This window comes from Gasterosteus aculeatus, chromosome 5 (assembly GCF_964276395.1).
Source record: "Gasterosteus aculeatus chromosome 5, fGasAcu3.hap1.1, whole genome shotgun sequence".
In the NCBI taxonomy this organism is placed as follows: Eukaryota; Metazoa; Chordata; class Actinopteri; order Perciformes; family Gasterosteidae; genus Gasterosteus; species Gasterosteus aculeatus.
The window spans coordinates 16063275-16087151 of NC_135692.1; the positions used below are offsets into that span (position 1 = coordinate 16063275).

The 23877-nt window shown below is 47.5% G+C and overlaps 1 protein-coding gene and 1 long non-coding RNA gene across 2 annotated transcripts; one reads left to right on the plus strand and one right to left on the minus strand.

The window, feature by feature from the left end:
* The first annotated feature begins 1169 nt into the window (after nt 1-1169).
* LOC120819716 (uncharacterized) lies at nt 1170-17427 on the plus strand. The gene is made up of 3 exons (XR_005712305.2): nt 1170-1332; nt 7212-8450; nt 16576-17427. It is a non-coding gene; the product is annotated as an uncharacterized LOC120819716 (long non-coding RNA).
* On the minus strand, nt 2166-7170 carry LOC120819714 (homeobox protein Dlx4b). The gene is made up of 4 exons (XM_078102545.1): nt 6134-7170; nt 4548-5216; nt 3775-3968; nt 2166-2712 (listed from the first exon to the last, which is right to left on the minus strand). The coding sequence occupies exons 2-4, from the start codon at nt 4852-4854 to the stop codon at nt 2470-2472; spliced, it is 744 nt and encodes a 247-aa protein (XP_077958671.1). The 5' UTR covers nt 4855-5216; nt 6134-7170; the 3' UTR covers nt 2166-2469.
* Nucleotides 17428-23877: the final 6450 nt, after the last annotated feature.

Consider the following 23877-nt stretch of genomic DNA (forward strand, 5'->3'; position numbering starts at 1 on the left):
CATCGAGGTGGTGGTGAACTGTTGAACTCGAATGTGATCCCTGCGTGGCACAACATCACAGCACCCTAAATAGAGCAGCCGGTGCCCGGGCCTCTGCAGCCCTTCTCCACCCCCCTCCTCCACCACCGCCTGCAACAGTCAACAGAGCGGTGTCGGTGCTTGTCTCTTGGGTGCTGCGATGTGGGTTGAGGTGGAGGTCGGGAACTGAAATGCATGCATTTGGGAAGACTTGCAGCTGTCCAACGCTCAGTCCGGGCCGGGCTGAGCCTCGGCTGCATTAGGATCACTCACTCTCTCCATCTCGCTGTAAACTGGGATGAAATGCAGGGAGAAAGGCATCCCGGACAGCTGTGTGCAGCTGAACCCTGGCCGACCTCTGGGCCGGACTGTGTGCTGATGCTCCGTCGCATGGGAGCCTCTCTGTGAGGTTCCACTGCTGCTCAGGCATGAGCTCACCTGGACCCAAGCGAAGATCCCCACAAGTTTCACTAATAAAACAGACCTGAAACCAGAACGGAAACATTTTCCACATATTTTGCGAGGGCCGTCCCTTAAATCCAGCGTTTGTTCCAATCTCACTGTGTGTGTATTTCTGCCCGCCCAACTATATTCCCTCTTTGAATCCCTCCAGATTTGTGTGTGTGTGTGTGTGTGTGTGTGTGTGTACACATCATTGCCGAATGAAGCCCACCCCTCAGATGAAACTAAATCATGCATTCACTCTCTCTAACAAGGGAAGCTGCTCACAATTACCAGCGATGTCAGATCACTCAAGTTAATAACAATAATCACCCCAGAGACCTGCTTTGCCATTCGCCCATTCACAGCACCCTGGGATTTTAATTACAAGCTATTTTCCCTCTTATTGCTCTCCTGGAACTGAACCCCAGGCAGCTCATGCTGATAACTCTGAGCGGCTGCAGCATTGATACCTTCATCATTCAACCCATCTCGCAGCCTTCCCCTCATCCCGCCGCGTCTATTACACCATCCTTTTCACATTCGCTTCAATCGGCCTGCATGATAATTGGCCCCATTTGAAAGGTTCTACTCTGTGTCCAACTGCACAAGCCATTATTCTAATCCGGAGATGTGAAATTGCCTATAATTTCCCCTGATGCCCCGTCACTTGTCTCTTCCTACCCAGCCCGGCGCGTTAACAAGGCCCATAATGATGGAGGAAAAGGGTGCGAGGGCGTACGTGTATATAAAGAAGGCCACGTTAATGTTACACAATGCTTGTCGTAGTGTGAGAAAACCCGGAGTGAAAACACAGAGGAACGCGTCGCGGGCTTCAGACCTCCAGAACAAGGCTGCACTTCTGTGACTGAGGTAAGACAAGACGGCGTGCGGCCTCACGACCAAAGTGCAGCACTGAGCTTTTTTTTTTTTTTTAATGCAACAGGATGTGGAAGACTGGCTTTGCTATTAACACACAATGTTTTTTGTTGTTTGGTTTTGTTGCGACATGAAAAGAAAATGTATCTATATGTATAGCAGATAATGTGTGTAGCAACGTATTGATTGGTTAGTTATCTAATCCCTTTGTGGCTGACATCAGAAACATTTGCCAGCTCGGACAGCAGAGTGAATAAAAGGAAGTAAAAAGAGCCACTGGTTGCTTCTTTAACCAAACGCTTTATCAATCATCCTCCAATTAAATTACGTGTAAAGATAAAAACAGCTCTTTTAAATAGTGTTGTGCAAATCACTGCAAACGACTGTAAATCAGCAGCAGTCCTGGTGTAAACGTGTTATCTCATTCAGTAACTTCTTTGGTTTGTAGCTCACTTCAGAGTTAGAATGCTGCTTTGTGTCCCGCAGTCAAATGAAATTGTTCACCTATTTTTGGGGGAAATGTTTACATGTTTTTTGTTATTGCAATGACGACAAAACAGTGAAGATGCAAACACAACATCTGGTAAACTCCACACAGATGTGCAGGTGTCTGACAAACGGTTTGAAATGTCTCACGTGCTGATGTTTGATTGGTTAACACCGTTAGTGACGCCGTCATTTCTGCACAGCTGCTTAATCGGACTCCTGCGGCTATTTTACGGTGGGATGTATTAAATCACATCTTCATGTATGTCTTTCAATTATTTGAACACAATTTAAAAAAAAACTAAACAACGAAAAAAAAACACACACGAAATTCATGGAAACAATATTAATCCCAAGGCGATTTATTCACATAATGCTCTCAGCATTTGTTGGAAGACCAATGCGATCCACATACTTTAAAAACACGCATTGCACAGAGTTGATGCCGTGCACCAGAAGTTGCATACATAACAAATCTACAAATATATTTAGTGTCTTGTCAAGTTTGCTGTGAAAACTGAATTTAAAAGGCGCGCTAAATACAAAGAATATACACAAGTTCTCTTAAAAGACACATCCGAACAACAATAGAGTTCTGAGGGGAGACGCACACCCGATGAACCCAACAGGCTGTGGGGGACGCGCTCACATCATGTGAGGCCTGGGCGTCGCGTCCGGGTGGGGGTGGTGGGGGTTTGGATACCAGTGGCCAAAACCGTTCATGTAATTGTTCTGGGGCATTTGGGCTCCTTTGTCCCACAGCTCGGGCATCCCGGGTGAGCAGGGGGAGATGGAGCTGGTGCTGTGGAGATGTTCTCCCTCCGACCCGCTGCCTCGCTTCGTTATCTTCTTGTACTTGGAGCGCTTGTTCTGAAACCATATTTTCACCTAAAACAGAGAAAAACACGCACAGTTGTAATTGTCTTAAATACTCACAAGTAATACAAAAAGGGAATTATTTCACAAATAGCTTTTTGTCAGATTATTTCCTTCAAATTAAACTCAACGTACTCTTCAGAATGGCCCTTAAGCGGATCATTGTGACCAATAAAAGGCGCACAGCTCTCCTCGGCGCGTGTTGTTTCTGCCGATCCCCGCGCGCATTGTTCCCCCGTTTAACCGTTAAAGCGCACGAGCGTGACAGCAAGCGGCCGAGACCGGGGCCCAAAAACAGCCCGAGGCCGCTGTGCTCCATCAATGGCAGTTTCTGCTGATTCCGTAATAAAAGGTCTGTTTTTACACGAAGACAAAAGAGTCACTTCGTTTGTCACTCGATGTGAGACTTCAAAATAAAAGTCGAATAAGGGCGGAGAAGTCAACGGTTCGTCTCCTACACGTAGAATTATTCCCCTGCTTCAGTATCTCATGATTTACTAATAATTTACTTCGTCGCCTCATTCTGGATGAGTGCAGTTGTAATTAAACGCAAGTAAATACACGACGTGTGCGGTTTGTGTTGTTTTATAGCAAACATCGCAACATGCTGCTTCCAGACTGACAAAGAAAGTCCAGGAAATAAGTACAGTAAACAAGACATTCATTAAAGGATCGAGTTACAAGTCACAAGCTGGTCTCTCATTTGATCTCCTGGAGTGTTGTGATCTTTGATAATGCAGCAAATCACAGTTTCAACATCCAGTGAAGTCGTTTTAAATTGCACGCATTCAATACTTTGACAATATTACCCAAACATTATATGCAATAAGACAATACATGCAGTTCTGGTGTGTTATGCAGAATATTATAGTAATAATTATTATTAGGCCTCAATTATTTATAAATGCCATATAAATATATATTTGAGTAATAATAAACCGAAAAATGATACTATAATTGCGTTTCAATATTAGTAATATTAGCAATAAAATATTAATAATAACAATAATACAAAAAGAAGAGTAATGATAATAATAATACTAAGAATATGGTCCATATGAGCTGCAGGCCCACCTGCGTCTGGGTGAGTCCCAGTTTGGCCGCCAGGTCCGCGCGCTCCGGTAAGGCCAGGTACTGGGTCTGCTGGAAGCGCTGGTGCAGGGCCTGCAGCTGCAGACTGGAGTAGATGGTCCTGGGCTTCCGGGTTTTTTTCCCCCTTCCATTCGGACGAAAGTCCCGGCTGTCAGCCGCCGCGGGCTTCTCCAGGTCTGGTTGAATGAATGAATATAGAAAATGAGATTCCGCAGCAGGACACGCGGAGTCTGTCAGTGTTCCAGCTGAAATCGTCTCCAGTCCCCAAATCACGTGGCCGGATTATATGAATTATAGTTAAATCAAATACGTGAATTTACACTCTGAAATGATTGACGGGCATTCAGACGAATAGCAGCACCTGTTTTTATTGAACATGCACGGTAAAGGAGGCTGTGTGGAGGGTTCGGCCTTGTTCAATCGGGGACCTGCTGACGTCCATTTCCAACTTTGAACTTTCAATATATCACACGCACTATACACGAGGGTGCGCCCGGAACCGCAGGGTTGACGGTTCGAGACCCGGCTGCTCCGTGACAAAGTGTCCCTGCAGCAAGACACACAACCGCTAACTGATCCCCGGTCAGCCCACTGCTCCCACAGTTAAATGCAGAGACTGTGTCAAATAATACATGGCTGCTTCTTCTTCTTCTTAAAGCTCAACCTTTCTGTCTTTTTAATGATAACAAACCGTGGATTTGCTTCCTGGGCGTAAAAGCAACTGCGTGGCAGTTCGGGCCGTTTGGTCCACATACCTGCGTGCTCCGACCTGCTGTGGCTGCTGGGATCGCGGTGCTGGTAGGACGCGTAGGCCGACGGGGGGTGCGGGTTCGCCGCGTCGGGGTAGGCGTAGCCCCGCGAGCGGCCGTAGGACGCGCCGCCGGGAAAGGGACTTTGGTGCTGGGAGTGGCCGGACGCATGCAGGCCGTGGACCGGGTAAACGTGAGAGAGTCCGGGGGAGAGCTGCTGGTGGGCCGGATGTCCGTGGCCAAATTCGAGAAAGGCCGATTTGGAGGGATCCGAGGCGTTCCGAGAGTCCGGCATCAAACCCATAGACATCATTAGCTGTGACGCGAAGAGGCGCTCACGCGCGCTGCGGGAAAACCGGGAACGAATCCCAACCTGCGTCGGACGCGTTGCTCGTGAAGAAAAGTGTCCCGCTGAGATGAGTTACGGCGTGCATGTTCACAGCAGTTTAGGAGGCGACACGGTGGACGGAAAGCGAGAGGGATCCCTTTGACATCTTTGGAGGCGCCGGCGTGGTTCTTCAACACGTCGTGCCTGCAGAGCCTCGGTCTGACTGCCCTCCATCTGCGAGCCCTCTGATTGGTGTTCGGCAGCCAGCTGTCACTGGAGCTCCGCCATTAAACGTTATTAACATGTGATCCAGGGTGCAGCTCTGCGGCCTGCAGGGACCTCCTCCTCTGAACATCATGAAAAACAGCCCGCGTCAGGATGCCAGATACATAATAAACACATGGATAAAAAAATGTTAAAGCTCAGACGTAGGATTTTATCCTGCAAAACGTGCATGCTTTAGGAGGCAATTACTATAAAGCTTCTAGGTTTCTTATACTTCTCAGATCAAATGTTCCATTTTCTATTGGTGGAATTTAGATCAGGTTCGAGATCGATAATTACACATTGACAGGTGCATCGGCTAATAATGAGTTTATAATCCAATCACAAAGTTTGAGACATTCACCTTATAAAATATATAAACATAAAATGACATTTGGGAGTTTTGCTTATAAAGTTAAATAAGTTTTATTCTCTGTATTAAACATATGTTCAATCACGTAAACAGTCACACAGTAGGCCTATATTTGAAACATGTTATTATTTGAATTGTATACACATCTGTAATTGCTTCGATCATCATTTTCCTCCATGCCACTAAATTTACTCCAAAATAACTCAGAAATAGAATTCTGATATATTTGAAAACTAACTAATATGCAGCCGAATATGTTTCTAACAGATTGAGTCAGATGTGAGCTGCAGTGAAATTAAGCATGATGATGTGAGTTGGTGGGACTGGTGGGTTGAGCGTGGTGCTCAGCTGCTGGACAACCCTGTCATTTTGGTCACGTCCTTCACCCTGCAGAACGGCCGCCGGAGGCTGGACCGACTCCCGACTCCCTGCAGGCCTCGGCCCCGCGGCCCGCCACAACACTGCCACAAATTATTATTCTGGAGAAACAAAAACAGAGGCTGCGCAGAGAAGCTATTTTCCTCTGGTGGGCCAGAGTTGCACACATAGAATGCAACGCTGTGCCTACTGAGAATGTGCAGCAGCGGCGTTGGTGTTGGGACGAACGTGGCGATGCATTTGACTTACGCAGATGTCGCTGCAGGGAGAGAACAACCTTTGTGGGTGTTCACCGAGAGTCAAACCTGCTGACGGATGAATGGGATCAGGGAGGCCAAATGATGAAGGTGAACACAAACGCTTGGAGGAATCAGAGGCCTATACGGGCGTCGCGGCGCTGCTGCCGAGGACTGAGTCCTGGACGTGAGTATCGGTCAAAGAACGCGTGGGATGAAAAGGTGTGGGCATCGAGTGCATGAGGCAGAGAGCGCGAGAGAACGCAAGGAGAGAGGAGGCTCCTTGAGGCTTGTAATTATGTCTGTACGGGTGAAGAACAAAGGCGAGGGCCTGCAGCCATAGGGCAGGGTCGGCTCCTCCCTTGGGCCGCCTTGACGCACGCCAACGATGATCTTAAAAACACTCACGCTCCTCACGGGGCCCAGACTCAGCGGCGTCGACTCTGCTGCAGAGTGCACACCAGCATGCGTCTGCAGAGGCGTGTCTGACATAGGTGTGTTCTCCCTCTCCCTCTCTCTCTCTCTCTCACGCGGCTCTGATGCAGAGCGACAGCATTCCCAGGCCGGCGGCCGTGGCTGTGATCTTCCCCGCCGGGCCCCTCGTGTTTCACAAGCGTCCCTCTGTTGCAGGGGCCCGAGCAGAGGCCGGCGGAGTCCTTGACCCCCGACAGGATGCAGGATTATTACCACGGGTTCACCATAAGACGCAAATACAGACACACATTTCGGCGGCGCATCTTGAATCGGAGTGTCGAAAAAAACAATTATCCCACCAGGAACGTGTGTGAGAAATGTGAAAAAAAGAAGTTTAAAAACAAAGGCCACAGATGAAGAACCAATATCTCAATGATTTGTTCTCACGGCATGGTTTGTCTAACATATCTTGGCAATAAATGTTCCTGATTCCTCAATGTTTTGGGATATGAGCCACTTCGTTCCTCTTACATCGACGCCACCATGCAGATTAGTTTCCCTCCTGTGCCACTGAAACACACACACAGTGCACAAAGTGTCTCTGAGCCAATCCTTTAAAGCCAACGCAAATAATACTCACCGGTGTGGTTTTTCTCCCTGAATCTTTTACGCCTCAGGAAAGAGAAGGGGGCCGAGGAGGCGGAGCAGCGGATGAAGGGCCTAATCCCGCCTGCAGGCGCCATCACACAGGAACCCTAATATCTGCACGCGGCGTCTCATTCCACAAGTGCACGTTGCACGTTGATGTGTGCGTGCTGGAGGCCTCGAGAGTTCAGTGGGAAGCTCATACAGGTGGATCCCGTATTTACAACCTGAATCAGCTCCTTTGGAAAGAAACGTTTATTATTACATTTAGGAGATTATTTATAAAATGCACATCTTATTTCTATTAGATAACGTAGGAATCTGTTAAATGGGATTAACCAGTTAATTGATTTTGTTCTCGAAAATTAACTGTAATTTCATGTTGTCATGTGGATTGTTTTTTTGTTTTTTTTCGTTCATTATTTGAATTTTTTTTATTGGATAATGTTTTTTTAAGGTTTACATTTTGCCTGCCAATTTTGGGCTATAATTAAAATACCAACATGCGTGTTGATTGCATCAAATTTGTAGATGTTCATGTTTGCAATTAACTTTGACACTTATTTCCTGGAAATTACGCTTCAATATTTATCTCTCCTTGAACCTACAACACAATAGATAAAAATGCATTACAATTTAGCTAATAAAGGAATGTTAAGTGTTCATGATTCATTTCTAAGTGTGTTGGAACGGAAAAGGAAGATCAATATTGCAGTTAACATTCCCACAACTAAATCATTTGATGAAAACAAACAAGCATTTGTGTCTCCAGGTAATAAAAGTGTATGTTTCTTTCTGTTTGAAATAGTCATGTCAACGCACGTTCCCCCTGAACTGTTTTGGCCCGAGGATTAACAACAGCTCCAACTCCAAATAAATAGTAGATTAAAAAAAACAACTCAGGTATTGTGTGGAAAAAAGGAGATAAGAGAATAATGCAACGAGGCTTTCGATGGATTCAATGAATATTGAACGCAGTGAGTAGAAGTGACGCTGACCCCGGCAGCGCGCGTGGAGGCTTTCCGTGGGAACCGGCGGACTGTGTCTGTCTCTCGGGCTCTGAACTCATCTTTCCCATAATCGTTGCCAGACAGCGGGCGACGGCAGCAGCGCACAACTGCCGCGGACTCTTGAACTTAAACGTGTAATTGATCGGTTGAACGTGGATGTGCACGTCTGGAATCTTTTAACCGCAATGCACACGAAAGCCAACTTCCGGCGCCACGTGATCGCGCTCGGGTGGATTTTATGTACAGATGATCTACCGATTGGTGAGTCAGAAACGATTCCAAGCATTGAATTCATAAGACTTCATATTGTGTTTTTATTGATGCTGACAGACAAACATTATTGGCCGCTGTGGACCTAAATAATAACTACAGTGTGTGTGTGTGTGTGTGTGTGTGTGTGTGTGTGTGTGTGTGCGTGTGTGCGCGCGCGTAACGTTTACTGTTTTGACGTAACCCTAAACAACAAATCAGGTGATCCGTTTTCCATAAGTCAATGCCCGCCCTCTGTGCACGTCATTGGCTCACACGCAGGAACTCCCCCCCACGCACACACCCTCAGGCGTGGGCCTGCACCCGTCCCCATGCGCACGTTGGCTCTGTGAGCTGCACCTACAGAGCCTTCCTGCTGCCGCTGCACATCTGGAACAGCGCAGCAGTCTGCGTCTCTCTTACCTTCAGTGTTTACAGCTCTGTTGTTTTTTCGCACTTCTCGCAACATGCCCAAACACACATTCCACACTCGGCTCCACATGGAAGAGTGTGGGTGGGGGAGAGAGGGGGGGGGGGGGGGGGGGGGGGCATACTATATTTTTCCACTGTAAATCTTGCCCCTGGTGCCAGCGGAGGCGGGTGGGAAAGCTCAAAGCTGGCGTGGACCAGTGAGGCGACACGAGAGTGACGGCAGCCTCCGGGTGGTGAGGATCCTGCCGGGCCGGTGATGACACATGAGTCATCTGAGGTCAAAACAGCTGGGGGCCACCAAGGACAACCAGAACTGCATTGCTAACGTTTACGAGCTCTCAAGGTTACGCCCCGCGTCATATTGTGTTTCACCGACTCACTTTACTTTGTGAATAAAGTAAAGTATAATTACTGAAATTAGCTTTCAAGGTGCAAATCTCCTCCGGCGACAGAATGTAAACTGTTTCACAGGCTGCCGAAGTCGAGAAGAGAAGAAAAGGACAGTTTTGGTTTGGCTCCTCTCTTTTGAGTGCAGACAAGGTGACGTACGAAGGAGGAAATACTACACATACCCCAATGATTTGCCCCGGGGAGCCACACATGCACACCCAATGCACACCCAATGCACACCCAATGCACACCCAATGACACACGGCTCAGGGTTTCCTGGTTGGGTCCTGCTGAAGACCGGTTTACCAGATCCAAGGATTATCCATCTGTGGTTACCGGCTGCCCCTCTGGGTAACGTGAAGCCCCTTTTGTGGTCTGCAGGGCAACAGTTTGTGAGGCAGGCGTCAGTTTGGAAAGCCAGAGTTGACGGGCCTCTGAGCACGAGACATCTGTCCGGGCGACGTGGACGGGTCATCTGGACGGCTTTGCCTTGTCAAGGGCGCACAATATTTCACCATGATTTCCTCTTATCTGACACCAACAACTGGCCTGATGAGAACTCTCAAACCTACGTGTCCAAACAAGTTCTCCCACCATCCCGAGGATAGAGAATTCATATTTTGCCCGGTACAGAACCGTGAGTTCAAAGCTCTTCCTTTATCGCTCTTCGATGAGAACAAGTTGACGGGATCAAGTTCGGCTGCTGACAACCAGCCCAGGCTCTGCCAAGTGTTAAGTTCCATTGTGACCCACAATAAGCACACAATGGCCCCGCGGCACCCGGCCTCTACCACTCGGCCTCTCAAATGACAGCGTCCCTCAGGGAAAAACCTCGCAAACTGATATTAAGATATGTGTCTATTCTATGTGGAAATCTTTTTTTTTTAGTATAAACTCCACTGCCCCCTTTTACGGACCTCCTCATTACTGAGAGTTAATAACAATGTTATTTTGTTTATATGTGCAAGGAAATCCTTTAAAAACGTGGAAAGTCGAATGTGGCATTCACATCCAACATAAAGGTGAAATGGGTAGAATTTATTAATATCTAGCTGCTACTTTATTGCAAATATATCTTTTAAAGATCACATTCTTAATAAAACTTGTATAGCTTTCGTTTTTTTTTTTTTACCAAACCACTTAATCATTTCTAAACAAATGGGTTTAGTTTAGAGTTGTTTCTTTGGCCACTCGGGGGCAGCAGAAACAAGCTGTGAACCCAAGATTGACATATTATGACCTTTAAAGTAACACAATGGAGTTGTTCCACCTCCAAGTTGGCAGAGCGACATCAGCATTCATTTGAGATGCTCGTTCACTCTTGATGTTCACCGTTTGTCGGTGCTGTTTGGTTCTGGATTTTCATAATAACGAGTTTGTCATTTTAGAACGAAGACCTTTTAGTGTAAAACAAGCACGAGCCAATGAGCATAATAAATGACTAAGTTCTCCCTGACCCCGGGGTCGTCCTGACCGCTTTGCAGCAGGTGTTTAACCGTGTCGTATCAGAGCGCTTGTCACCGGAGGGCCAGACGAACGGGGCCAGGCCGGGGTCTAAAAAGGCCCCCGCTCACAGATCTGCAGGCTGTCAGTTGCTGTCTGAAGCCGGCAGGGAAACATCAAAGCCTCGAAGTTGCCTTCGTTCTCGTACAACGTTGGTCATTTCTTTTTATAATTGAAAAACAAGCAAAAAACCGCGGAGGAAATCAGATCGAGTGGAAAAGGAAGAAACACTTCATCTATCTCTCTCTGACCTCTAGCTGACGAACGGCAGAGGCTTCTCTTTTCTTGGAAGCTAAACAGGTAGTGTTACATTTATATGTGACAATGACCTGCCACCATGGCCAAACACCGTTAAACAGGTGATTCCTCGCGTTCAAAACAAAAATGTAGAGCCTCCTCAATGTGGGGCTCTCCTCACAGTGAAGGCCCGTTTTGGCGGAGAGCTATTTGCATTCCACAAGTGAGAGTGAGGACAATTAAGCCATTTCCCCTCCAATCTATCTCCCTCCAGCGAGCCCAGCAGATCAATTGGAAGTGCAGCTGCACAGCTCATGTGCGGCGCGCTGCGAGACGAGGGGAGAGAAGATTGGGGTTAAAACCCTCGTGGCCCTCAGATTGGTTCCAAACCTGAGTCAAAGCACAGAGGAACCAACAGCTGTTGCCAGGCAGAACAGGCAGAGGAGAAGTACCCCCCCCCCCCTCCCCCCATCTGTAAAAGCATTACAGGGTTTCTGGCTTTGGCTCAGTGTTTATTTTCTTAACAATTGGCGCTACCATGTCTGTGCATTGTACTCAGCGCAGGTTTGTCGCTGAGAGGTGGGCGCTCTCATGGCAGCAGGTTCATTTCAGCGCTACGCATAAAGGAAGCACCCCTCTGCTTCCATCCCAGTCCACCCCTGCCCCCCCCCCAGGCCCTCCTGACCGGCCACTCCAAAATCAATTAGCCAAATCACTTCTCACAAATGTAGCTGAGGTCTGCTTTCAGCGGCCAGGCCCCTCAGGTGTCACAGAGTCGGTGTAAAGGTGTGGGCAGTGAGCCTTGGTTTAAATTGTTTGGGATTAGACCAAACAAAGAGCCATAGATATCAAGCAGCACCTGTGCAACTTGCTCCTCAAGGGCCGCTGATAGGCAGAGAGTCTTTGGTCCAAATGGCGAGCGTTCAGAACTTAATCTCCCAGCCGTCGGGCTATCGCAGGTGTCTGTTTCTACTGTGCCCGGCAGCGGGAACCGTCCTGGACTTGGTCATGGTCGCAGAGCCGTCATGTAACAGGGACTGTCACACCGCTGCCCAGCTAGGCTCAGGTGATCAATCATTTACACATGTAATTAGGAGCGGGTGTCAAAACAGAAACTGTACCCTCACCCTGGGACCCTGCGAGCGGCCTGACATCAGACTTGACAAGTAGTTGGTAGAGAGAGGAGGAGACAGAGAGAGAAGGAAAATGAGATGGTGGGATGTGCAGGTTCAGCTTCTTACCACCCAAGGGGATGTGTGTGTGTGGGGGGGGGCTCTTATATGGCGTTCACATGGTGATTTCAATAATGGCGTGTGGTGCTTTTTGCATTAAGACCTGTATTTTGAGTACAACTATAATACTCTGAAAATGAAAACCCATCATGTAGAGACAAGCGGTGTTTGTTTGTGACGGCCATAGTCTCAAACACTCTGAATGCTGGAACTAAAATCACGATCAGGGGAAAAGTGAATGTCGTTACGGATCAACTGATCACCTGTTCTGAACACGTCAAACCGTGTAAGTCAAGTGGTTTAACATCTCCTGAGTGGCCAACAAGCCAGTCAGCCGATTTGAGGTCACAACAAGGGATTACACTGCAAACAACAAACACGTCCCAGTGTAAAGTGATGCTTTGACTACATGTGATAAAAAGACAAGGGACGCTATGTCTTTTACTTGTTTCCGCTTAAGGTCCCCGTCTCTTTGAGGATGTGGCCTCGGCTCAAACAGGGACACGGTCTGACTTCTCGCACAAGCACAAAGATACGGCCGCAGTAAGAATCTGAAAGGCTTCCTCAAAGACAATCTCTGCCGATCTGCAGCGATGTTTTCCCGCGGTCAGTGGGCGTGTTGGTAGCTGGTGCAGGAGAATGCAGAAATACCATTGCCCAATAATCCACCTGTCACCCGAGGGGGATAGGTGTGGTGCTGCGGGGCTAAGGAGGGGATATGTGCAGGTTACCGTGACTTATGTGGACTCATCCAGCCACCACCTCAGAGCCCAGGGGGCGAATGGGTGTTTAAAGGAGCCTGTCTGGGGCCTTAGTTTAGAGTTTCCCAGTGAAGAGTGGCTGAGCTTTGAAGAGGCCGGTCCAGTAATGAATTAAGAGTATTGTCTGCTTGGAGGGAGAAGCCTCTGGGTGGGACATCAGATGAAAGGGGGTCCTACTTTATTACTTGCAGCGTCGGTTCAGGTATGCGACTGGACAGAGCAGAGGGCAGACACGGTGACCCTTAAAGAAGGGCCTTGGAGTGACTGCCCCGGTACATTTACGAGGACGCTTTGGTCTCGTTGTTGACATTAAGCAGTTGGCGTACATCATCAGATGGCAACAGCTGCTGCAGGTGATTCAATAAAGAGAAATCGGGCTACAGAGCCTTTACTGCGCGGCGACGTGGTGGAAAGACCCGACCGCTCCTCTCAGGCGGCTCCACGTCCACCCGGGGCCGCGGCGGCCTCTCGCAGGGTCATTCTCCCATGACATGGTCCTCGGCCAGGATCGGGAACAACACACCTCCGCTTTGATGTCAAAGTGGTGGGGTTTAGAGGATGAGGCAACGACTCGAGAGACACAAACACCTGGATGGAGTGGAACTAAACGGGAATGCTGCTCAGATGGCGGGAGAGCAGACGCCATATCTGAAGTTAAGACATTGAATAGTTCTTAATACTGTGCACTATGAAGCCTAAAATATATGAAATTATAAAAAGAAACAAGTGGAAGATTTGTCTCCTAAAAGTGGTCCACGGAGAAACATCAATAGCAGAAAAAAAAGGTATAAAAGGTGTCTGGAGCTGCTGGTCTGTCGGCCGCCCAAAACCTCAACAAACATTGGGAGGACGGACCCAAATTTCATGCACAGGACATAATGTTTCTCACAGGACTAATCCTTTTAACTGTGGTGGTCCTCCTGAGTGGTCTCAGACAACTTTAATCTCAGGATGAATTATAATAACTCAAGTGTACCCCTCACCTTTCATCTGGCGCCATCATCAGGCTCAATTCCTCATTTTTCCAGTACTTTGGTTATGGACAAATACCTGCGGAAACCTTCCAAAAAGCTCACACGTCACAAGAGTCTACTAGCTTGCTACACCTGGGTTACACTCTTTATAGGGAGAGTGAGCAAGGACAACTTGCAGATTGAAGACTGTGAGTTGGATAGAAACTTCTATGTTGATTCTAAACAGAAGGATTCCAATGCTGTACGGTCACAATGTGGTTTTCATTGAAAGCTTTGAAAAAAACAATTCTAGTCTAAGTCAAGTGTATTTTGTACTTGTCCGTCCATATCATAATGGACATATGTCCTTTTTGCTTTCCATTGAGCTTCATCTGCCTTTCTGTCAGATTAAAACATTTCCACATTGACTGTTTGGTCAAACTTTCCATCCCAGAGACTAAAAAATTGAATTTTCTTCACGATTGTTGGTCAGAATCAGTTAACGCGCAAACACCAGCAGCCAGCTGGGACGGCTGCTCAGCCACCCAGCCGTAATGTCCTAATTGTCCTGTTCCTCTGCTCCTCCCAAACAATGGACGGCAGCTTAGGACAGTGAGAGAAAAGGGCCCCGGCTAGCTGGGTGGGTCCCAGATTGTTCCCACACCTGCTGCTCCCACCGTGGCACTGGGAATGACTGGAAACCAGGTAGCTGTTCAGCAGTCGGGGGTGTTTGTATTAGTCCAAACCAAGTGAAGAAATGTCAGCGAGTTGAAGGCAGACTTTTTGGGGGGCGGGGTGGGTTTGGCGTCCTGCACAAACACCGCCGTAGCCAAATTATAGTCTCATTCACTGCAAAAAAAAATAAAAAATAAAGAAATGCACCACATCCCAGTTCAAAACAAACATCGGCCTGCAGGGGAGCTCCCCAGGTCTCAATTAGCCCTGATGACTTGACAAGGGGGGGGGGGCTGTGTTTAAATCAACCCAGGAAATGATTGCTGGGGAGACATATAATTGATTTGGGCGGCTCCCAACGACAAAACAATTACTGATTGCTTATTTCTGTTTGTCAGCTATGACAACAGGGGTATCAATAAAGCAGCAAGAGGGTAAAAAACAAAAGCCTGGGACCCCACCTGAGAAAACGGGTCGGCGATCGGCTTCTCTGTGCACTACACACAAGGAAATACGTGCAGGATTTAACAGAATACTATATATTTATCAACACTCTTGAAAATGAATGAAAGGTGAAAGTGAGTATGTATTTGTAACCCACTTATTATTCATCCCAGGTGTATAATGTACAGCCTTGTAAAAACAATACCGCGGCCGCGGGGGACCAGTGAACAGGTGTTCTGCCTTTACCGTGTGTAACCGCATCAGGTGAGGGTAAATCAAACCCCAAAGGCCATCTGCCGTCCAATGTCTCACCTCTCATAGCGGCAGGCACAAAGAGAAGTGAGTACCTGAACCAGTCTGACCATCGTCTTCTCAAAGGTCTCCTTGTGAGTCGCTGAGGCTCGTTGGTTGTGGGACGTGACCGGCTTGGCGAAGTACTTCCTGTGGGTTGGTACCTCAGTCTGGCCCGCGGAGAGATCTCACGATAAAGGTTTGAACTGAGGTCGGTTTCCGCCAGCTGCCTCCTCTGGTCCCGTTAAGTTGGAACCTCATTAGGCATAATCTGCTCCCCTGAGCCGGTCCTGAAAAACCTCGGCCTGGCAACTGCATAGAAGCACTGCGAGCAAAATGTGCCTCACCCCTAAAACAGTTATCTGATGGGGCTTTGGTGGGTTCTCCCGTTTGAATGAGGTGGAAAGGAAAAACACACGGGGAGAAACGAAGGAGCAAGCAATGACCTGGGGAGAGGAATCCTGTGCCGAGGACAGCAACAACGCCGGCAGAATGACGGATCCTGCTCGTACGAAAACACGCGAGCTCTTGGTAAGAACTTCAAACACGCCCATGTCTCAGTGACAGAAGGCTCCGGGGGTAAAACAACCCGTTCACCTGTGATCTGTCCTGAGAGCAGAGGAGCGAGGCCGTCTGAGATGAGCTGCCTCGCCGGACTGGAGTCACGTGCCAGTCAACAAAGACGAGCTGGCGTCGGGTGACCGGCGCTTGACCCCGTTAGCTCCGCCGGAGTCACTTCCAACCAATACCAGTTGGTTTTGTTGTCATTCGAAGTAGCAGACTTAAAAGGTTTTGGACAAACTCACACATTCAAGATGAACAGTTTCAAATATATAAAGCGTGCATCTAGAGAGAGAAATGTAAGTGTGGCATTGAACTCCGTTACTATAAAAGTTAAGACAATAAAATACAGGTAAAATAAGGGTTTGAAAACTTTTTGCTTTAAAAACAATCTATAGTTGATTATTTGATCTTCAGACGTAAATACTTTTCCTCTGAAAGTACTAAATACAACATTGGTTGTTTGTTTAAATCTCTCCTCAGGTGGATCGCGTTGCCCTGTTCATTTAGTCATTGTGATGCGGTTATCTGCTCCGGGCCCCGAAGGCCACAAGGGCCCAAAATGGCTCGGGGGGGGTCACCTTCTATTGTTTCCCATAAGAATTAAAAACCTGTGTGTTTTGTCGTCTTCCCCCTTCTCTGCTCTACCTTTCTCCAGTACACACTCGCTGCAGAGCCGGGAGGAATGCTGTATTAAGTCTGGACAACAATGACAACAAAAAACATCAACAAAAGCCAAAGGACCAAACCTCGCAGAGTTACGTCCCCTGGACATTCAACGCCCCCGTCTAGCCTCCAGTTCGACCCAACCCGTGCCCCCCTGCCAAGCCAGGAATGCTGGGGGAACGGCGACCTTTTCCACCCAGGAGTCCCACCTTGGTTTCTCAGGGAGATTAGGAGGTGGCAGAGGAACTGGGAGTGTCTGGTGAAGCTGGCTGTGGGTCCCAGCTGGACGAGGCTTCCAGTCCTCTGCAGGTTTGGAACAAGCTGCGTAGGTTCAACCTTGCAGGGTTTTGTGCTTCATTGGTCTGGCTATTATTCAAAAATGTGAAACCAATGCGCAGCAGTTTTCTATTTCTGAGCTTTCCAGCCTCATCAAAGGTTCTCCTCCTCAGCGGCAGCAGACGGTTAGCAAACAGTAAAGTGTGATTGGTGATTTTATGGGCTTTGCTTTCAAACTTGGTTTCCATTTACTTCCGTGTTGCTGTTGGAGCGCTGCCCGAAACCAACGTGCCAGCCGCCTGCGAGGCCCCCAGAGAGCGGAGCCACGGGGGGCGCCATCAGGTGCGCTGCTCGTCCTCAGCAGCTGTCTGGGTGGCTACAGTGGCCCGGGGAAGCCACCGGGGACACGGGCCGCATGGCAGCGTAACCACAGCCTCGAGAGTCTGCACGTTGTCTACCAAAATGAATACGAAATGAAATATGGAGAGTTTGTATTTTAGCGTGTGACTCGAGAGACAAGGTTCATAAATCAGCTGTGAGATTTACAGATAAAGATATATGTGCTGGATTGCCCTAGAACTTTGCATACATATTCATGGTCAACACAGGATGAATCCTGATGCCTCTTCCCTTCTCTATATGCCTTCCTGTAACTTCTTATAAAGAAAACTGCAATAATTGTAATGGCACAGTAAGATTTTAAAATCTAAATTGGCCATGAATAGATGTATGAATAGATATGTTCAGATATGATGTATAGTGCTTACATTTAAATCACAGACTTATTACTTTTGATAAAAAATCACCAAGATACCTCTTTGGTATTTTTGCCAACAACAAACCAACCTCACATTGGCTGAAAACAAATAGCGTGTAAAGAGAAATCGACTGTACATCTGCACGGCACATTTAAGGATTAGCTCGACCATAAAAAGTTCCACCACGTTACACCGCGGGAGGAAAGACAAACAATAGTGGCAGAGAAAAGCTCCTGACACACTCCAGATATTAAGAGCTGGGCGTTACCTCAGCAGACCCAACCAAAAGAAACGAGCTTCCCGCAATTACGACTTTAAAAAACAGAAAGTTTGAGATTCCAACGCCAAGATAAAAGCGTAATTCGCATTGCAGGCCCGATAACCCGGGTTAGCAGCCATCCAAAGTGTTACCAGATGCTGCCGTAACACATTCATCAGTCAGAGTTATCAAATATTTCGCTCTTCAGTTTCTTTATACCAAACTTTCCAGTCCAACTGGCCTCCTCTTCAACACACACAGGTTTTTTTTCTTCTCAAGGTCAGTGTGACAAACACATGCTTCATTCCCATTTCTAATAAATCAGGGTGAGATGCTTCAGGGGAGCCGCAGCATCAGGCTTTTGTTTGTGTTGAGCTGACAGTCGGGTGGTGGCAGTACCTGGGGATTAGGAGAGCCGTGAAAGGGGAATAACTAGCCTCAAGCAGCCGCCTTAAACTGTCAGGAAAAGGGGAATCATCAATAAAGCCTCACAGTTCATGTCTGTTGGCAAAGGAATTTATTCATACGTGCTTCTTCTTACTGACATTATATTATGTTTACGACGGAAATGTTAATTTAACAGCCGAGGACATGTTGTAAGTGTGAAAGTCATCGATCACGCTCAGGCCTTTTCGTCTCTGGGTTGCCTTGACGTTTCACTCGCTCACATCGTAGCCGCCTTCCAGGTCTAAGCGGTATATTTCTCTGCTCCGCCGCGAATATCCACTTCCCCCACTCAACGATCGGTTGCTGCGGGAAGTTGCAGGTTTGTGTGCATCTCGGAGCGGCGGAAACCCAATCCATCGGAGCGGAGCGAGACGGGTGGGCCGGCGCTGTCTGACATTATCCAGACACCTTCCTGACAGCGCCGGCTGCACCGCCGGCACACGTGTTGCCGCTACATGGGTTGGCATTGAGGGACGAGAGAAGTGAGAAGCAAGTAGCCTCGAATCAGAAAGTAGAAGGATTTCTAATAAGTTAAAGACATTTCTCGGTACATGAACATTGGCAAGATGCTGATGTCAAGAATACTGAAAAAAGAAATACATGTTCATTGTTTCTCATTCAAAATGTGTATAAAATCAAACTTGTTTTCTCCAGTTCAACAACTGCTAATTGTCATATGAGATAAAGACTAAACGGAAGCATGCTGTGGCCCGTTAGCTAATCCACAGCCTAAACCTTTGTAAACTGCACAACTTCAGCGAGATGGCCGCCTGTGCTGCTTTATTTCAACCACCGGCTGACCACAAACGGGTCTAATTCGACCCAATTACTTACTGCTTCCTTAAATGCTCGAACCCGTTGTACTGATACTTGCCAGGAATGTTTGTGTGATAACTATCTCTTGATATCCTTGTGTATCCTGTGAAATTGCAGTCGTCTTGTGATCTCCTGGGACACATTGCATGAACTACGTTTATGGTTTTAAAGACACTGTTTGTTTTATCAAAATTCTTCCACAAAACGAAGCTTTTGCTCTTTTAAGCCTGCGGACGTTTCTATCGAAATACACAAAGTTCCATCCCGTTGCGCTGCGTAAAGCGCAATGCCACAGAGAGACAGTGAGGGTGACAGATGAGACCCTTCTCTCCGAGTGGGCTACCACATGGTAGCAATCAGGGAGAGTAAGGGTCCTCCGGCCCAACAGTAATTAGCAGTCAGCCTCATGTTCGCCTTTCTTTTAATAGCTCAACGCGGCCCGGTGTGGACTAAAAATAAACAGGGCAATTATGGGCGGCAAGGAAGGGCATCATTTGAGGTGTCTGACCTTTGAACCCGGGTCAGAGCCCAAATAGAGTTGTCCATGTGGACCACCTGCACCCCCTGGGCCTGTGGGGAAAGGGGCCAGGTTGTGTTTATGTTAAAGGTCAGACGCAGAGGTGTAAGCAATTGTTGGGTGAACTAGACGTGTGAGTAAATACTGTCTATTTATATCATAAGAGAAGTCGAAATGGTTGCTGTGTTTACGAAATGCAAGATGCAACAGTTGCACAAGCTACTAAGTTTAAACTTACCCTTAACAACACTTACAATAAATACGATTTCATTCGGTGCAACTTCATGGATCACTAAAGATGCGTCAGAGCATCTAATGAACTGAAATAGCATCGACGTTTGTGCAAAAGCCCATTTGGGAATCCAATTTGTTCAAAACCGTTCAAAGCGGCTTGGATGAAATTATCTGAAACACTTTTCGCTATAAATTTTGCCCTGAAAACTATGTTTCCTGATGCAACAGTGACTTCCTGTTCACATACTTCTACTGGTAAGTCCAAGGGATGTTTTCCTGCAACGTACTTACACATAACAAAAGACTTTTAAAACAAAAACGTGATCAGCAAAAACATAGATAGATATATATTTTTGTAGTATAAATCCCTCCATCACAACCAGATACTGGCTCTTTTAGCCCAAATGTTTTCTACCTATTAAACATGGAAGCTACATTTCCCAAAATGCAATTGGACCGTGCACAGCTCAGTCGGAGGGTTTACTGTGTTATGCTAGTAGTGGCTAATGCAGCCTCGATGACACATGCATATACAAGCAGCAACTTGATTCTAAAATATTCCTTTCAATACTTCATAGATCTTCATGGAGGACGATTGCATCCTGTCGGAAATGTTTCAAATATTGGGTCCTTGATGTACAGCTCAGAGATGTTTGATTCCCAGCCCCCCCCCCCACCTACAAGTGTGTTTTCTTTAAATTGCGTCAGCACGAATCGCTTTCTCTGCACTGGCTAGTCGGCCGGCACAGATGGTCACATCAGTGCAAGAACAACAAGAAAAGCCTTTCACACCTGGCAACTCTCAAACAGAACTTGGCACCAAAGAACCTGCGAGGCTGTCCCGGACCGACCTTTCACCTTTTGTGATGTCAATGATCCTTCGGACCAATTAGATGCTGGAAACTGTCCTTGGACTTGCTCGGCCTGAGACTCAAAGACAAATGATTCTATCAGGTGAAATGTTTTTTAATGGCAGAAGGGGAGGCCAAGTGGGGGTCTTTCACTAGAAGCCATATGTGCATCGCTCCGGTTATCATCGCAAATGAGGCTCATTTGTAACCAATATGTGAATGAAAAGTTAAGCTCTGGCAGACGACGTGGAGGAAAATCTCGTGTTTGTTACGCCAGGGACAGCGGCGTACCAATTTATTTCCTAATGTCAATATCCCTCCATCATCAATGTGTTCTCAAACTGGATTGACTATGAAAATAACTGGCTGTCCGTAACAAAACATGGAAACCTACCATGTAGCTTTGCATGTGAAGCAGATTATGGCCAATACGTTCTGACCTGAATCTGCCAAGAGACACAACAAGAGCAAGCCACACATCCACAGGCCTCGCTATTTTTAAACCCACGTTTGGACTTGGTGCTCGGTGCCTACCGCACCAAAGGCTGTGGGAGCCATCACCCAACCCAACACAAAGACACCGTCCCTGAGACCACAGCTTCAAAAGGAACAACAAGGTCAAACGTATTTTTAGTCTCGAGTTCTGGGCCCGAGCTGTACGGCAAACTGGACCTCACGAAAAAGGACGCTTTTCCACATCTACCTCCAGGGACCTACGATCACCCGGACGTCTCGGCCGTTCTTCCAGAGAACGGGTTGTGGGGTCCTTCACCTGTCTGCGAGGTGACCTGGTCATACCTACGGCCCCGTGTCAGTGGATTTACCCCCCCAAACCCCAGGAGAAGAAAGACCCCTGCACCACTTATGAAGCGTTTGTTCTTCCTGTCAGCCTCCAATTGAGGATAATTGTCTCTTTTAGATCTCGAGGGCCTGTGATCTGCCATCCATTGAGCCCAAAAGGAGGTTAGGTTTCACCTCAGGTTGGCGTGGGCGGGTAGGGGGGCCAGATTAAACATCAAAAGGTTAAAACTGGATATATAAGAGAAGCGTTCTTATTTTGTTGTGTGTATTGTGCAACGTCTGAAACTGAGTGACTGCATCCATTTATCATAGACAATTTAACGTGAGGTCATGAATATTTGGGTGTTAATGCAAATGCTTTAATACCAAATTAATTCAATGTTTAGCAGGTTTGTTTTTTCAGCCACACACACACACACACACACACACACACACACACACACTTTATCCCCTTTGGTCTTTCATTAACTCACACATGCAGCTCAAATGCTCCGCACAGTAACAGCTTTGGATCAAATTTGCATTGCCTTTTCAGTGCTGCTGACATCAGAGAGGTCTGCCTTCCCTTCCTGCCTTCACTCTCCTGCGTATCATCCACAGCTGGCCGCGCCACATAATCGCCTCCTTCAGCGCAGCAGCAGCTGTGCGCCACTGAGAGTACGATGTGCAGAGAAATTAGCATACGCCTCCCAACCGATCGGTGGTTCGGGAAACAACATAATAGTTTTCAAAAGTGCAGCTCATACGTGGCCTCAACGCGAAGTCCAACAACATATAAACACATCACCCCCCCCGGTCTCCCTCTCTCTGTCTGTCACACACAAAGTCTGAATTGTGTGTCAGGCCTCACGTAGTGACAATGTGTGCGCTGTGCTGCGGAGGCAGCAGTCAGTCTGTAAAAAGAGGAAGTGGTGCTGTTTCCCCCGGAGGAGTCGGCTCCCTGGGAAGAATGTCTGTCCTGTCCACAGCCTTTCATCTTTTACTGTTAATCACTTCCTGCACACTGTATATGAACCAAGCCGCTCTGTGCTGCGGCGCCGGGGCCGGCAGCCATTTTGGATTTTCTTAACAGGCCCCGATGTGCATCTACCACACCATGTGGTCAGGGTGGCGGTGACATTTTGTAGCCGTTATAATTTAAAATCCATATCAGTGCTGCAAAAGTCTCCAACCTTCAATGACGGTGATGACACTCGGGTTTCGGGTTTTCAGTCTGGTTTTCGGCCTCCGTTTCTCTGCTTCTTTCTCGGTCTCGCACGTGAAAGACCCTGTACAACCCGCCGATACCCTTCACTATTTAGCCTCCCCCCCCCACCCCCAGTAGCATCTGAGAGCATTTATACAGCTCTGGAATTCAGAGGGTTTAAAACCCCACACCCGGCAACTGAAGTCAAGCTCAAGCAACCAAGGACATAAGGGACTTAAAATGAGACGGCGCCTGACCTCCACGCAAAGCCTCCGCAGCACAGCGCACGCACACGGGTTGGAAGGCACCAGCCGCCTGTCGTGGCACATGCCACTTGATTCGTTGGCGTGTGCCAGTGGGTGGAGGCGTCGTTGAAAAGCAAAGCATGGAATCTTTTCTCTCCAAGTGACCGGCTTGATTTACAACTGCTGACTTGGATTGCGTGTGTCAAGAAGTGCTTTGAAAAATAAAAAAGACTGTTCTTTCACGTTGGGGAGACAGGCAGAGGATTCTTGGTGGTTTAGCTTCTATTGTGTGTGTGTCCCTGTGAGTATGTCGGGAGCTTTGTTTTAAAGGTCTCTTCTATCAGTCATTCAGCGATGCCCTGCAGCCTGTTCTGAAGCAGGCATCCGGCTCCAATAGGCCCTCACACACACGCTCACTGAAACTATGCAAGTCGCTCACACGCACACGCACACACTTCACACAAAAAAACCCGCAAGGATCAAAGCGTTATTGTAACTCTGTAGTTGTCGCTGTCAACTGAACATTGCACCAACAGCGTATCGTCTACCTCTGCAATGCAAATCCAAACTTACCTGTTAACGCCACAAAATCTCTCCGAGCATTAAAACAACAAAGGTGCATGTGAATACAAAAAAAATTAAAAACAAATCCACAAAGAATGCACCTATAACCGTAATCCCAATGAGGACTTAACGCCCTGAGTAGCACATCTGACTCATTGTTGGAAAGGTTATTGTCTGCATGTTTTCCTGTGACTGTGTGTGTGTGTGTGTGTGTGCACCTCTCTCTGACAGGGCTTGCGTGACTATTGTAGAGTGTGAGCAGAGAGTGGGAAGGTTCCTCTACTGCCTAAGGGAAATAGCAGTGTTTTGTGTGCGTTTAACCTCTTTTAATCCCACTGAA